General features: G+C 45.9%; 1 protein-coding gene across 2 annotated transcripts in view; it reads left to right on the top strand.

Annotated features, from left to right (window-relative positions):
• The window catches only part of fmn1 (formin 1), a 578693-nt gene that overhangs the window by 373115 nt on the left and 192252 nt on the right, over positions 1-13326 (top strand). For both annotated transcript variants that reach the window (XM_068039414.1, XM_068039415.1), the window contains one exon: positions 7425-7517. In XM_068039414.1, coding sequence (XP_067895515.1) covers positions 7425-7517 — 93 coding nt within the window. The remainder of the gene's footprint in view (positions 1-7424; positions 7518-13326) is intronic.

Genomic DNA, 13326 nt, shown 5'->3' with positions numbered 1-13326 from the left:
ATGGCTACCCGACCCGAACCCGACCGGGCCTGATGACATGTGTCTGGTGCGGGTCGGGTTGGGTCGCTCTTTCAGGTCTGGCATTCGGGTTTGGGTCAGGCCAGGCCGGGTCAGACACAGTGACAGCCAGGATGTCAAGGCGGGAAATTGCACTTGGACTCCGCACTCGTCTGCAGTGAGCGATTCCATCCAAGGTAGAGCACAATCTCTTTAATATAATCAGCTTTATTCCGGTGGTCGGGTCGGGTCAGGCACGGGGAAAAAATCAAAGGACTCGGGTCGGGTTCGGGTCGGATGTGGTTCTGCTGGGCTCGGTTCGGGTTTCGTTTGCAGACCCGAGCAGGTCTTTAAATCACATTACTACATAGCCATAGCATTTATGTTCCTAGTCCAGTTGAGATTCTGATCAATGGTGGTTTTCCAGGGTGTTAATGTTAAGCAATGGTAATACATTTGAATGTCCAGCGGAGGTGATTAAGCTCTCTCTTTTTGACAGTGGTCATTGTCTGGCACTTGTGTGGCACAAATGTTACTTGCCTCTTATTGGCCCAAGCTTTGCTGCATGCATGAGTGAACTGCTTCACTGTTCTCAGAATAGCAAACAGCTACAATCATCTGTGAACATTTTAACCTTAAAATGCAGGGATGGTCATTAATGAAGCAGCAGAAGATAGTTGAGTCTAGGACACTGCCCTGAGTAATTTCTACATCAATATCCTGGGAGTGAGATAATTGTCTTCTAACAACTTCAACCATCTTCCTTTGTGTCAAATATGATACCAGTCACTGGAGTTTTTTTTATCTGTTCCCCTTTGACTTCAGTTTCAGTAGGGCACCTTGGTGCCTCACTTGGTCAGTTGATTTCTTGCTGGTAAGGACAGTCTTACTCTCTCCTTAAAGGGGCAGTTTTATCAGAAGACTTTTTGCTAGTAACTGTAACAAAACACATGCTTCATACAATGTGTGAAATGTCGGCAGGAATGCTGTAGAGCAGAGATTTCCCCACACCCCCATCCCTCTTCAATTTGCTAAAGCAGATATGGAAGTAGAGAACAACAAGGAGTTGGAAAACACCAATGAGGTAGTAAGGTCAATAGATAATCTATAATTCGAAATGTTGACTCACATGTAGCAGGATTAATGACCTTGCCAAACCAGGCAACGTAAGAACAGTCAGCCACATTTTTTAAGAATGCACTCTGCTAATTATGCTTGTCACTTAAAATGACATTCCCTCACAATGTACTGAAGGGTTTCAATTACTTATTAGTACCTAAAGGTACTTTAGCTCTAAAGTTTGTAAATGGTTTTGATGAAGTGGTATGAATGGGTGTGGAGCGAATGAGAAGTGTACAGAGAATAGTTAGTAGCATAAGAAGAAATAATAGAAAATGGGGTATACAAAGTCCTGTTCACCACATCATTATTCTTGTTTGCATGCATCCGTCCAAACTTTAGCAGTCACTTCTGCCTTGGAAAAGTGGGTGTGGATGGTGGACATTATAATATAATGGTGGTCCATTCTATTCATGTGTACTATACTGCAGAGCTCTATATTCCTGTTTCAGGACATCAACTCATTGATTTGTATCTGTGATTCGTTATTTTGCTTGACTGTTTACATTTACTTTTGGTCAGTTTTGCCACCCAGCCTGGGAAAACCTGGCATGAGCCTAGCTCATGGATTATTGTGTGGAGCTGAAGGATTAGTTACACCTTTGATTTCATATTTGCAAAGTTCTCAATTTCATCAATTTCAACTAGGATGTCAAGAGTTTGAATGGAGCAGGGATAAGACTGGTTCTTACTAGGAAAGACAGAAAGGGCCCTTGGAGACGGGAACGGAGGCAAGGGGCAAACAAAAAAGGCAAGGGGTCCAATTCCTAACATTGCTCGGGCTCTTCCCGCCTCCACTCCAATTTTGTGGAGGATGAAGGGGCCCACCGCCACGTGGAGACACCGCCACATGGAGACACCACCAGGTGAGACCTGGCAGCCTCCTGGCGGGGCCGGGTGTGGTTCCCTACTTTGGGGCAATCCATGGCCCCCGGAGGGAGCCTCTAGCAGTGATGACCACCCTCTTGGGAAGAACACTCTCCCCACCCGCCAACCCCATCACCAGTGCCTGTCTGAGTGGCCCAGCAACCCCGACCCCACTTAACTGTCCCGGAGTCTCCAACATCTTTGGTACTGCAGGGCCTCCCTCCCACCCAATGGCGCTGCCAGCCTTCCAATTGGCTGACAGCTCTGGAGGCAGGAGTTCGTCCATTAAAGGGACGGCAGCCCCAGTGACAGGTAGTTAATTGGCTGCCCACTATTAATTTGCAACGGGGGTCCGACGGAGAACTGAGGTGGACTCTCCCCCAGTCTTCTGGACGCTGCTGAGAACCCTGCCGCCAGAATAAAATCTGGCCTATTTAGACAAGTCAATCTTATACTAAGTATAGTGACCTCTTTGCAATCAGTTATGAACAACGTAGGTGGAGTCTTTACAGTGAATCACGTTCACTTTCTTGGTCCTCAGAGGGATCCTGCAAAACAAAAATAAAACTTGTAAAAATATTAATCATAATGAATTTCTGGATTTCAGCAAACCAACTGACTCAGATATCACAGAAACTTATGTTTTAATATCTTGGTATGTTGGCAGGTTTTGCAAATGTATAAAGTAGTATATTAGCAGTATTCAGAAAAATTCACAGTAAAAATGTGCTTGCAAGTTCTTTACTGTACTCAACTAATGAATGTCAGCTATTCCAATTTACTATGATAGGTTTGTAATACAGTTTTCTGTAAAGATTGACCTCAAATTTGAATCATCACTATGATTTTTGTTAGCACACATCAAATCTTCGATTCAGATGAAGGCCATGATTTTTTTTTTAAATAATGAATGTCTCTTTTATGGGAGGGCTTCCCCATGCAAGCTTTTTCCAAGTATCTTGTGGATCCCACATGTCTCTTAATTTTTAGTATTCAAAAATAGGTAGGCCTACATATTCTATATTTCTCCATACCAACCTTCAGCAGTTCTGGGGCGGTAGGGACAGAAAACAGTTACGTGCTTCATCATGTCAACAACTCCACAGGCCTACCGTCATTTCCCCAGTGCCTTTGTCTGGGAGCACTGAATGTGCCTGACTACGTGTGGGTGGGAATATGTAAAAGCAATGAAAATGAGGGAAAAACTCCTCCAATATATTTCAGTCCTCCCCCATTTGTGACACTTGAATTCTGGACACAGTGAAACTATTCAAAGGACAAAGGTGTGGGGCCAGATAGTCTAGGCTGTACTGTTCAAAAGGCATTTGAAAAACTGATATTTTTCTGAATGGAAATGAGCCGAGCTCCATTTTCATCACATAAATGTCATAGATATCAATGCATTTTTACATGACTTGCACGTTTGCACTATTTGCAAGCAAATTATAGACATCTGTTGATATTTATAGTGTACAAGACTTGGATTTAACAACTAGCTTGTGTGCTCTGTGACCAAGAAAGATTCCAATAAATAATCTATCATTTTTGTCACACTTGACAATGTTACATGTCTGTTTACAATATAATACCTAGGAGAATAGATAAATGGGTGACTAAAGACCAATTAATCTAATGCCAGTTGAGGCTGCCGCTGAGCCCCTGTGATATTACGTGCGGAGGCTCATTTAAAGGGAGAGGGCAGACTGGCCGTCCCCAATGATGTAGAGGGGGTGGCCATGCCGTGTCCAGCCTTAGAAGACATTTGAATTTTTCAAGCAACAGTATTTTACATTGGCCTTAAAACATTAAATGAAAGCTGGAGGCCCTTTCCCACACCCCCCAATCTTTTTATAATTGGTCCACATGCCGAACATCAACTTTATTCCCACCCCGAACTTCACCCCCAACCTCGTCACATTTGCCCCTTCCCACCATCCCCACAGCCAATAAAAAAAATGTTTTCCCTGCTTCCTCCACCACCCCACCCCACCCCCCCCCCTCCCCTCGCCCTAATAATTTCACTCCTCCCCCCTCCCTACCATTATCTCCCCGTTCGGAGTTCCGAAGACGTGCGAATTGCGGCCGGCGCCAGTAATATTGGCATAGGACGGCCGCCGGGACCAGGTAGGTTTATTTGCATTTTGTTTTAATTAATTTTAATATTTTGATGAAGGTTCTGCCGTTTGGCGGCTGGGGGTGGCCTCACCGAGGCCTTGCTGCTGCCAGTAAAATGTGGCAGTGCTTTCTCAGCATCGTGGGTCATGGTGGGCTTCTCCTGCCAGTATTTTACGGGCCCCCCCCGCCATGACCCACGATGTCAAGGGGCTGGTAAAATGCAGCCCATGGTATCAGAGGGGATATAGCAGCATGGATACAATGTTTGTTGATGACCAGGAAGCAGTGAGTTAGGGCAAATAGGTGTTGCTTGGATCAGAAATGGGTTGGTTGTGGTGTACAGAGTGCGGGGCACACTTTGGTTCTTGAAGTGTAAATGGATGTTTTGGACTTGGGCACAATCAGCACAGTCTTGAAGTTTTCTGACAGCAGTTTAATGGAATGGGCAGGCAGGTGACAGATGCATCTGAGTGTGTGGTGAAACATTTTGCGAGCAGAAACTTGGAATGGAAATCTAACATCAGTGGAAAGGTGCTGAAGGGTTTGGGTGAATAGAGATTTCTAAGGGGTCAAATACATAATTCTCTGATAGCAAATTAAAAAGATCAGCAGTTTTTTTGGTTTCCTGAATTAGGGACTCCCGTTAGAGGAGGAAAGAAATAACAATATATTTATAAATTTATCTTGGCTGGGCAACAGTTAAGAGTGCTATTTATAGTTTTGGATTCCCCATCATAGCAAGAACATTTAAAGCCATTGAGATCATATAGTGTAGATTTATCAAGATGATGTCAGAGTTGGGAAACTATAATTGTGAAGATAAATTTAGTTCATAGGATTATTGCTGAAAATAGAGACATGCTGTCGAAGCTTTTCATCTTGCACTCATCTGGACAATCCGCAAGAATACCAATGTCAAGGGCAGCAACAACTTTATTCTGTATGAAAAGAAAGTGCTGATTGGTTGGCAAGTGAACTCTGATTGTTGGAGAATGCACCAGTTTATGGTGACTAACAATTAACTATCGAGCTTTGTTTGAAATTTAAAGCAAGCAGCTTGTCACTTATTTTGTTTAGCTGAAACAGGCGCAATATGTGTACATGTTCTTTTTGCCTGCAAAGAACATGTACACATGTGCAACACGTAAAGGTAGCTGTTTCACGCTGCTACTATGCAGTAGCAACAAGTGTGGTGTTCATCACTAACAGGATGCTACCGTCAAGCCAAAAAGACGTCCTGCCTATCACACAAATGAGTAATGTGATAAATAAATTTCAATGCCAGTGTGATGCTAGGTATATAGACTGTATGTCCCAAAGACTGGCGGATCATATCAAACAACATGTCCCTTCCGCTATTCGCAACAGTCAAGGTACAGGCTGTACCCAACCATCCCGTGCTTGCAAAACTCAAAACACAGTGACCAACTTTAGATAATATTCCACGATTGGACGTCATTTGCTAAATAATCCTCAATGTGCTAAGAATTGCGCTGACAACCAATTTAAGATTGTCAATAGGGCTCGCAGTATGGCACATTTGTGCATACCGGCAGCTACATATATTAATACACAGGGCCCTGTTCTTTGCAGACAGAAAGAACATGTACACACATTGTGCCTGTTTCAGCTAAACAAAATAAGTGACAGCCAATCGCTGGTTCATTCCTCAGTTCAGTGCCTTGACCAATCAGAGTCAAGCTGCCTGGCTTCTATTTCAAACAAAACTTGACAGTTAACTGTCAGTCACCATAAACTGGTGCATTTTCCATGGCAACACCTCTACCAATCAGAGTTCACTTGCCAACCAATCAGCACTCTCATACTGTATAATGTTGCTTCCCCTTACGTTGGTATTTTTGTTGATGATCCTGATGAGTGCAAGAAGAAAAGCTTTGAAAACATGTCTCTACTTTCAACAACACTCAGTTCTGTACCACCAAATGACTATTTAATAGGAGTATTTCCTCTGGAGCAGAGAAGGCTAGGAGGACATTTAGTAAAGGTTTTTAAATCATCTTGAGTTTTGAAAAAATAAATTTAAAAAATTGCTTCCTTTGGTTATGATATCAAAACAAGGAGGCATCAATTTTATAATTGTTAGAGGAGGTGAGCTTATGCAGGAGTTTTCCACAGCTCTTGACAAGATTTCTCTTAAATGAGTTGTTTTTAAATTTTTTCATGGGATGTGGGCATCGCTAGCATAGCCAGCATTTTTTCCTATCCTTAATTGACCAAGACAACTGAGTGGCTTGTTCGGCCATTTCAGAGGGCAGTTAAGAGTCAACCATATTGCTGTGGGTCTGGAATCACATGTAGGCCAGACCAGGTAAAGACGGCAGATTTCCTTCCCGAAAAGACATGAGTGAACCAAATGGGTTTTTACAACTTTTGGTGGTAGTTTCATTGCACCATTATTGAGATTAGCTTTCAATTCCAGACATTTACTAATTGAATTTAAATTCAACCAGCTGCCAAGATGGGATTTGAACATTTGTCCCGATGGTATTAGCATGGGCCTTTGGAATACTAGTCCAGTGACATTATCACTACACCACCATCGTCCCTGGCAGAAATTCACCCCCAGAATGAGAAGAGAGGTTGGAAGTAGTTTCTTTACACAGGGTTTTTGGAGTAGTAAAATCTTTGCTACAGGAAAGAGTTGAGACTATTGCATCTTTCTAGGGATAATTGAATAAATATTTGAAATAAAGAAGGATACAGGGCAAAGGGGGAAGTGTGAGGACGAAGATTAGTTTCAGATTGCTTTAGAAAAGTGTTGGCATAGACTAAATGGCCTCCGTCTGTGCTGTATTATTCCATAAAGAGGAGGGTCCTTTAAACACCCTAGGAAGTTACTGCTTGTTCCAATTATTGGGAGGTTTACTGAATTGATAGCTGCACATATGGATAATCAACGTTGAACTATTTGCCTAATACTAATAGACTTTTAATCTAACACAAATTTTAAAACATATTGTAAGCATTTTATATAGGGTTGCTAATGATCATATTTACAAGCATAATCAAAGCTAAAATTAAAGCATCATTATCAATTTTAAGTACAGTTGTGTTACAGCAGTTGTGCATTTGTTCAAATTATTCGGCAATCAATGTTAACAAAACAATAAATTCAAAATTTTAATCCAGAACCCTGTTTTAAATATGATTTGGCTTTTTGCATAATTTGGCCACAAGTTTGATAGTTTTTGGACTCTTGGTGAACATACTTTGGTTATTGTTCATGAGATTTAGATTAAATACTGTAACCTTGACAAATAATTGTGTTTTGAAAAATAATACTTGGTGATTTATGCATTTTTCAGCGTGCGAGAAAGAAATAAGGCTTGTTTGCCAGCAGTCATCAGAGCAGGAGCTCCAACCTTTCAAAGAAAAAATGGAAGCTTTTATTCAAAATGGTAAGTACAATGCACATCTTTTTTCTATACAACTTGTGTAGTGAAATAATTAGAAATCAAATCACATTCCATATGACATGTGCAGTACAACCTCAACTGATTGTAAAATATAAAAGCTGAAAATTTCTATAAGTGCCATAAATAGATTGGTCATTTCCAGCCATGTGATATGACCAGTATTCCCACTTAATGATTTTGACCATAATTCACAGATGGCATTGTCTCCAATGGGTTTATCTAATCAGACTAGCTTCTGGAGATGGGAGTAGCTGCCCAACATGAATCATAGTTTTCTTTTCAATTTTGCTTTAGAATCAGCGCTAGATTGATCTTGTTGTTACATTTTTGAACCTTAATGGTTTTTGAGCCTGCTCCTGAAGGGGTTCGCCATGACTGCCCCAACAGGTAAAACTGTCAGGAAGCCAGCAACGCCCTCTAAAGTAAGTTTAAAAATATATTTCCTTAGTAGGACTGGAAGGAGCAAGGGTGCTCCTCAAGGACACATAAGGAAGCTCTTGGCCTCTGTTAGGCTGGTCTCCCACAGTTGCCAGCTGCAACACCCTTGCAACTGCCTCTCTTGCTGCTGGCAACTTGCAGTTGGTGCTGGCAGGCGGCATCAGGACCACCTGATCATCGTTCTTCCCCCGCCAGCTACCTGCAGCTTTCTACCTGAAGCAGGCAAGCAGCTAACTGCCAGCCTTCAAAAGCTGAAATCTGCTGGGCCTCTAAGAAAGACCCCCATCTACTCCTGCTGGTTTCCCGTCTGAAGTGCAAATGGACATTGCAGAGTTGTATTATGTCTGTCAGCTTTTTCTCACATAGCTTATTTATTTGGGTCCAACAAAGGTTAAATCAATGTCCTCGATATTAACCACCATGCCCCACCCCCGCACACCCGCCCACCGCATGATGGGCTGGAGAGGGTCAGGAAAAGGGGGGGGATGCTTAAAGACTTAAATATTGGGGCTATGTCACCACAACCCAAGGAATTACACACAACCATAAAACTATCAGACACTGTGGGCTAGAAATTGATTTGCTTAACAGCGCTTGTAGCAGCACTATGGAGACCTTGCACTGCTTACTGTGTGGCCTGGGCCACACCACTGGCCGTTTCCTGCACAGCCTGAATGGCATAAGGGCACATGCAGATTTGCAAGAACAGCTCAGGCCGACGCTACCCTGACGCAACACAGCCAAACTGGCTAATGCAACACCAAGGTTGAAAACATTGTTGACAAAAGCCCAGCCTGCAAATTAATACATTACTCACGAAAGATCAGGCAAGTAGCTGCAAGAGGGGACCTGAACCTGTGCTAATGAAAGGGTCAGTCCATAAGTTCAAAGTGAGGTGGTGTTCAGTGTCCGACTTGGGCACTGTCAGTAGGAGCTCTGTACTGGACTCCTGGAGGTGTTTTCTGCCAGTTTAGAAGTACAGTCAAGTTGGAGGGACAACTACTTGATCCATGTAGGGGGACAGTTCTTCCATTGCCTCCTGGTCTGCGGCATGACCAGGATTTGGAATGAAGAAGGTAGAGAGGGCAAGCTCTGTGAGAAGGAAGAGGAGGTGGCGCAGGACGAGGCATCCTGGATCCATCATAACTGGCTGGAATATCAGACAGTGGGACTCCACTTCCATTTCAGATAACTCCTCCATTCCAGCTTGAGCCCACCTATCACCACCGCTACATCCATTTCATACTCCCTGAGCTGAATTTAGTGCAGCTGTTTAGAGTGGGATTTTGGAGGCTTGGGGGGGACTGGAGAATAGGATCTGGTGAGTTTGCCTGGAAGTCCAAAGTCTGTTCCAGATTTAGTCAGCAGCAGGAAAGCATCAAGGTGGCATCACAGCCCTGATGCAACAGGACTGCATTTTAAATTGTAGAACAGTTAGTTTTAATGCATTTGCATGTAATTGAAAGCGATTCAATGGGGATTTGGAATTAAGTGTACAATGGGCGGCCCTCATGCACCTATGGATGTCTGGCCATTGAAAGCTGGCGACACCTCAGCAGGGCCTCAGTGCTGTGACCGGTAGGCAGCCATGACCAGCATTTGATAGTGGAAGAGGGGGAAGCGGAAGCCATTGTCAGCCTGCAGTGCTGTGCGCTCTGCATTGGTGAGCTGGATCTCGGGTGGTTTACAAAGGAGGCTTGGTTTTGGGTGGCAGTATCGGATGCCCAAACTGTTGGGTGAGAGGGACAGGTACCCATAATACTGGGTGAGAGCGTTGGTTATCAGCAAGGATGGGCATTGAGGGCCATTAGCGAGTCTGTCGTGAGGATAGCTAAGGGAAAGTTGCCAAGGCAGGTTCGTGTCTGCAAGGACAGCGCTCTGGCCTACTGATCACCTGGCGTGGGCCTCATACACTCTACCTTTTTGGATCTCCCGAGGCGTGATGTAGCATTGCCACTGGAGGGAGGGCCAGGAGCAGCTATGCCTGCCTGTGAAGCTCCACAACAAGAGTAGCAGCAACCAGCCATGCCAAGAAAGGCCCACCTGCGCCAGAGAATGTATCATACTCAATTTAGTTACCTCCAAATGTCCGAGCGGCATTGCCAGCCAAAGACTATGGCTCTCCAGGAAGGCTGTCACTGACTTATGCACCCTGCTGCAGGACGAGTTGCGACCTATGGGAATTGGGGGTCACTCTATGCCTGTGGCCCTGAAGATCACAGCGGCACTAAACTTTTAAATGTATGGATCATGCCAAGGATCCACCAGGGACATGTGTGGGGTCTCCCAGGCAGCAGCCCACTGCTGCATCAAGGAGTTGACCAATGCCCTGTTCAAGAGGGCCAGCGACTATGTGCATACAGGACTGAACCTGACAGTCAAGCCAAGGGGGCCATCCGATTCGGGGTCATCGCTGGATTCCCCCAGGTGCAAGGTGTGATATATTGCACACACGTGACCATCAAGGCTCCAACGGACCAGCTATTTACCTTCATCAACAGGAAGGGCTTCCGTTCCATCAACGTTCAACTGGTCTGTGACCACTTAAAGTGTTTCCTGCAAGTGTGTGCCCACTTCCTGGGAAGCAGCCACACCCCTACATACTTCGACAGTCCCAGGTGCCACAGCTCTTCAGGCCTCCCACTCACCTTTGGGGATGTATTCTCAGGGACAAGGGCTACCCATTGAAGACTTGGCTTCTTATGCCTGTCAGGAACCCTTGCACTGCAGCAGAGGAGAGGTACAACACCTGCCACGGCTCCACATGAGCAGCCATCGAGCAGGCCATTAGTTGCTGAAGATGAGATTCCGCTGCCTCGATCGATCTGGTGGAGCCCTGCAGTATGTTCCAGTGAGTGTCTCGCGTATTGTGGTGATCTGCTGTGCTCTACACTATCTAGCACTGCAAGGTGGGAGGGGGAGACCTTGAATGACAAGGACATGATTGACGAGGAGGATGCAGAAGAGTGAAATGAGCAGGCAGCATTGGATATTGAGCCCCTTGCGCCAGAGGCCTGGCAGGCTGAGTGATGGACCAAGGAGGCAAGAGACAGTCTCATACTTACCCACTTCCAGCCACCATGATGGTCTCTCAGATAAAAATCAATAAAAATTCACCTCAATGCATTCAGTCTGTTACCTCCTTTCTACTTGTGTTCTGTGCCTAGTGCCCAGCTGAATCACACGCTATAGCCCATGGGAGACGCTAGTCAAATGAGGGCTGTGCCTACGTTGCATTAACTAAGGTGGAAGGATGAAGTTAGCACCTCATAATTAAGGCATGAATTGAGGCTTCTACGAGGTGTGAGCCCTGCACTGGGAGCTAGGCTGGAGGCAGGCTGCTGACCACACTGCCCCTTGGCCTGTGATGACTTCGACAGCTGTCCTCTGGCTGCCTGAGGTCTGGAGGGCCCAGGTTGCCTGAGGGTTTCCTGCACAGATGCATGACTGTCCTCAGGCGTCACAGCTGTAGGAACCGGACTCACTGGTGGAGGGGCTGAGGAGTCACTGTCTACACTCAGAGCACCTCAGGGAGAGCTCCCAGCTGTGGAGGTCAACCTCTCCTCCTCCCTTTCAAGGCTCATTTGAACCACCCTGCTCACCAGAGAAGAACGAGGATCTGGAGAAGACTCCAGAGGCCTTGTCCTTTTCTCACCTTGCTGCTGCTCATGATCAAGGCAATGGTGTGCAGATCTGTGCTTATTTGTGGTCCTAGGGCAGCAGAGATAGCAGAAGGGGTCCTGGGACAGCAGAGGGCACTCAGGAAGGCACTTTTTTAAACTAGGCACAATTGAATGCAAGGCTGGCAGGCCTTTAAATATGGTGCTGTCACATGCTCCGGAGTCATCTGACGCTGTATTTGGCACCTCGAATTCTGCCCCCGTCACGTAATTGTCTGACCCCTTTCACCTCCATTATATAATTGGTTGCCCGCCACATGATCGTGGCGGATCAGCTGCACGCGTGAAAAGCGGGGATGGTGGCCACTCTCGGGTTCGCTGCTGGGACCCGCAATGGGCTCAGTAAATCCAGCCCCCTATCACAATATCCTTTTGCCCAACATCCAGCAATAAAGGCCACCAACAAGAACCTTCACAAAAAATCTTTATGCAACAACATATCCAATTATACAAAAAACAATTCAGTATTTCTCTTGTGAGTTCCCTTATTGCCTGTCTTGCGGGTCCTTTTGCCTGTCCTAGTGCTCCTTTGCAGTACTAGCCCAGTGGCTGCAGCCTGGTTGGTGGATGGCTGCTGACTTTCCATGGGGAGACTGCAAGTGGCCTTGCAGGACACCCTTGAGCAGCTCTGAGCCTTAGGGACCTGGCTTCGGATTCAGCGCATGGGCGGCAGCAGTCTGAGCTGGCTGGCAGAGAGGCAACAGCAAGGGCAATGGTGGTGTGACAGTGGCGGAAGCAAGACTGCTGTTGCTCTGAGAGAGGAGAGCAGGTTCATGCTCCACAGAGCCACTAGCACTCCCCCAGGATGGTACTTCAGTATTCCTAGTGATATACTAGAGCACAGATTGTTGGGCTGTTGTGAGAGCCTGCATGCACCTTTCAGCACCAAGATCTGCACCTATGATGGTAGCAGTCTGAGTCTGGGTAGCAGCAACCATGGATCATGACCTCCATCTGAGCTTCCACTGAAGCTTTGAGACCTCTGGAGGATTCTGCCTGTGCTACAATGGAAGCTGAGGCAGCGGCCACCAGATGCTCCATCGTTGTTCAGTCTGAAAGCGTTGTCATAGAGTTGGTCGTCACTCCCATGCTGGAAGGGATGGGCTCCAGGCTTTGCGTGATGCCTTCTGCCATGTTGCAGCTGACTTTTCCATTCTCCTGGACAGTGACGGGAGACTATCTAGTAGGCCTCCCAATGCCCCAAGCATCTCAGTGTGTATCATCATCAATGTCCTCCTGCATACCACCGCATCAAAGTCCTCATCTGAGTCACTTGCAGCAGGACCCATCCGTGGACTCACCCTCCTGGGAGCTGGCCTATGAGCTATCCTCTCCCCCAGCCTGGCTCCAGCCCAGTCATGTCCAGTGACTCACCATTTACAGATCCCGACTCTACACTGCCCATAAGATTCTCACAGTGCCCGTTTCTGAGCTGGTGGTTGCGAGTGTAAGATCAAGTGATGGTGCATCCTAATTACTTTCATGGGATAGCTCTTCCTCCTCCTGCCTCTGCTGAGGTTGTTCAGGTACCAGCTCTTCTGTATCTGAAGGTGTACAAGCAGAAGGGAAAGATTGGCATGAGGGAAGTGGGCTGGGGAGGAAAGCAGGAGTTCCATGTTCACACCATATTCAGCTTCAACTTGATCCCACATTTCAGGATGAGGGTGAGAAGG

The sequence above is a fragment of the Heterodontus francisci genome, chromosome 9 (assembly GCF_036365525.1).
Source record: "Heterodontus francisci isolate sHetFra1 chromosome 9, sHetFra1.hap1, whole genome shotgun sequence".
Taxonomy (NCBI): domain Eukaryota; kingdom Metazoa; phylum Chordata; class Chondrichthyes; order Heterodontiformes; family Heterodontidae; genus Heterodontus; species Heterodontus francisci.
This window is presented reverse-complemented; position numbering and strand designations above follow the sequence as displayed.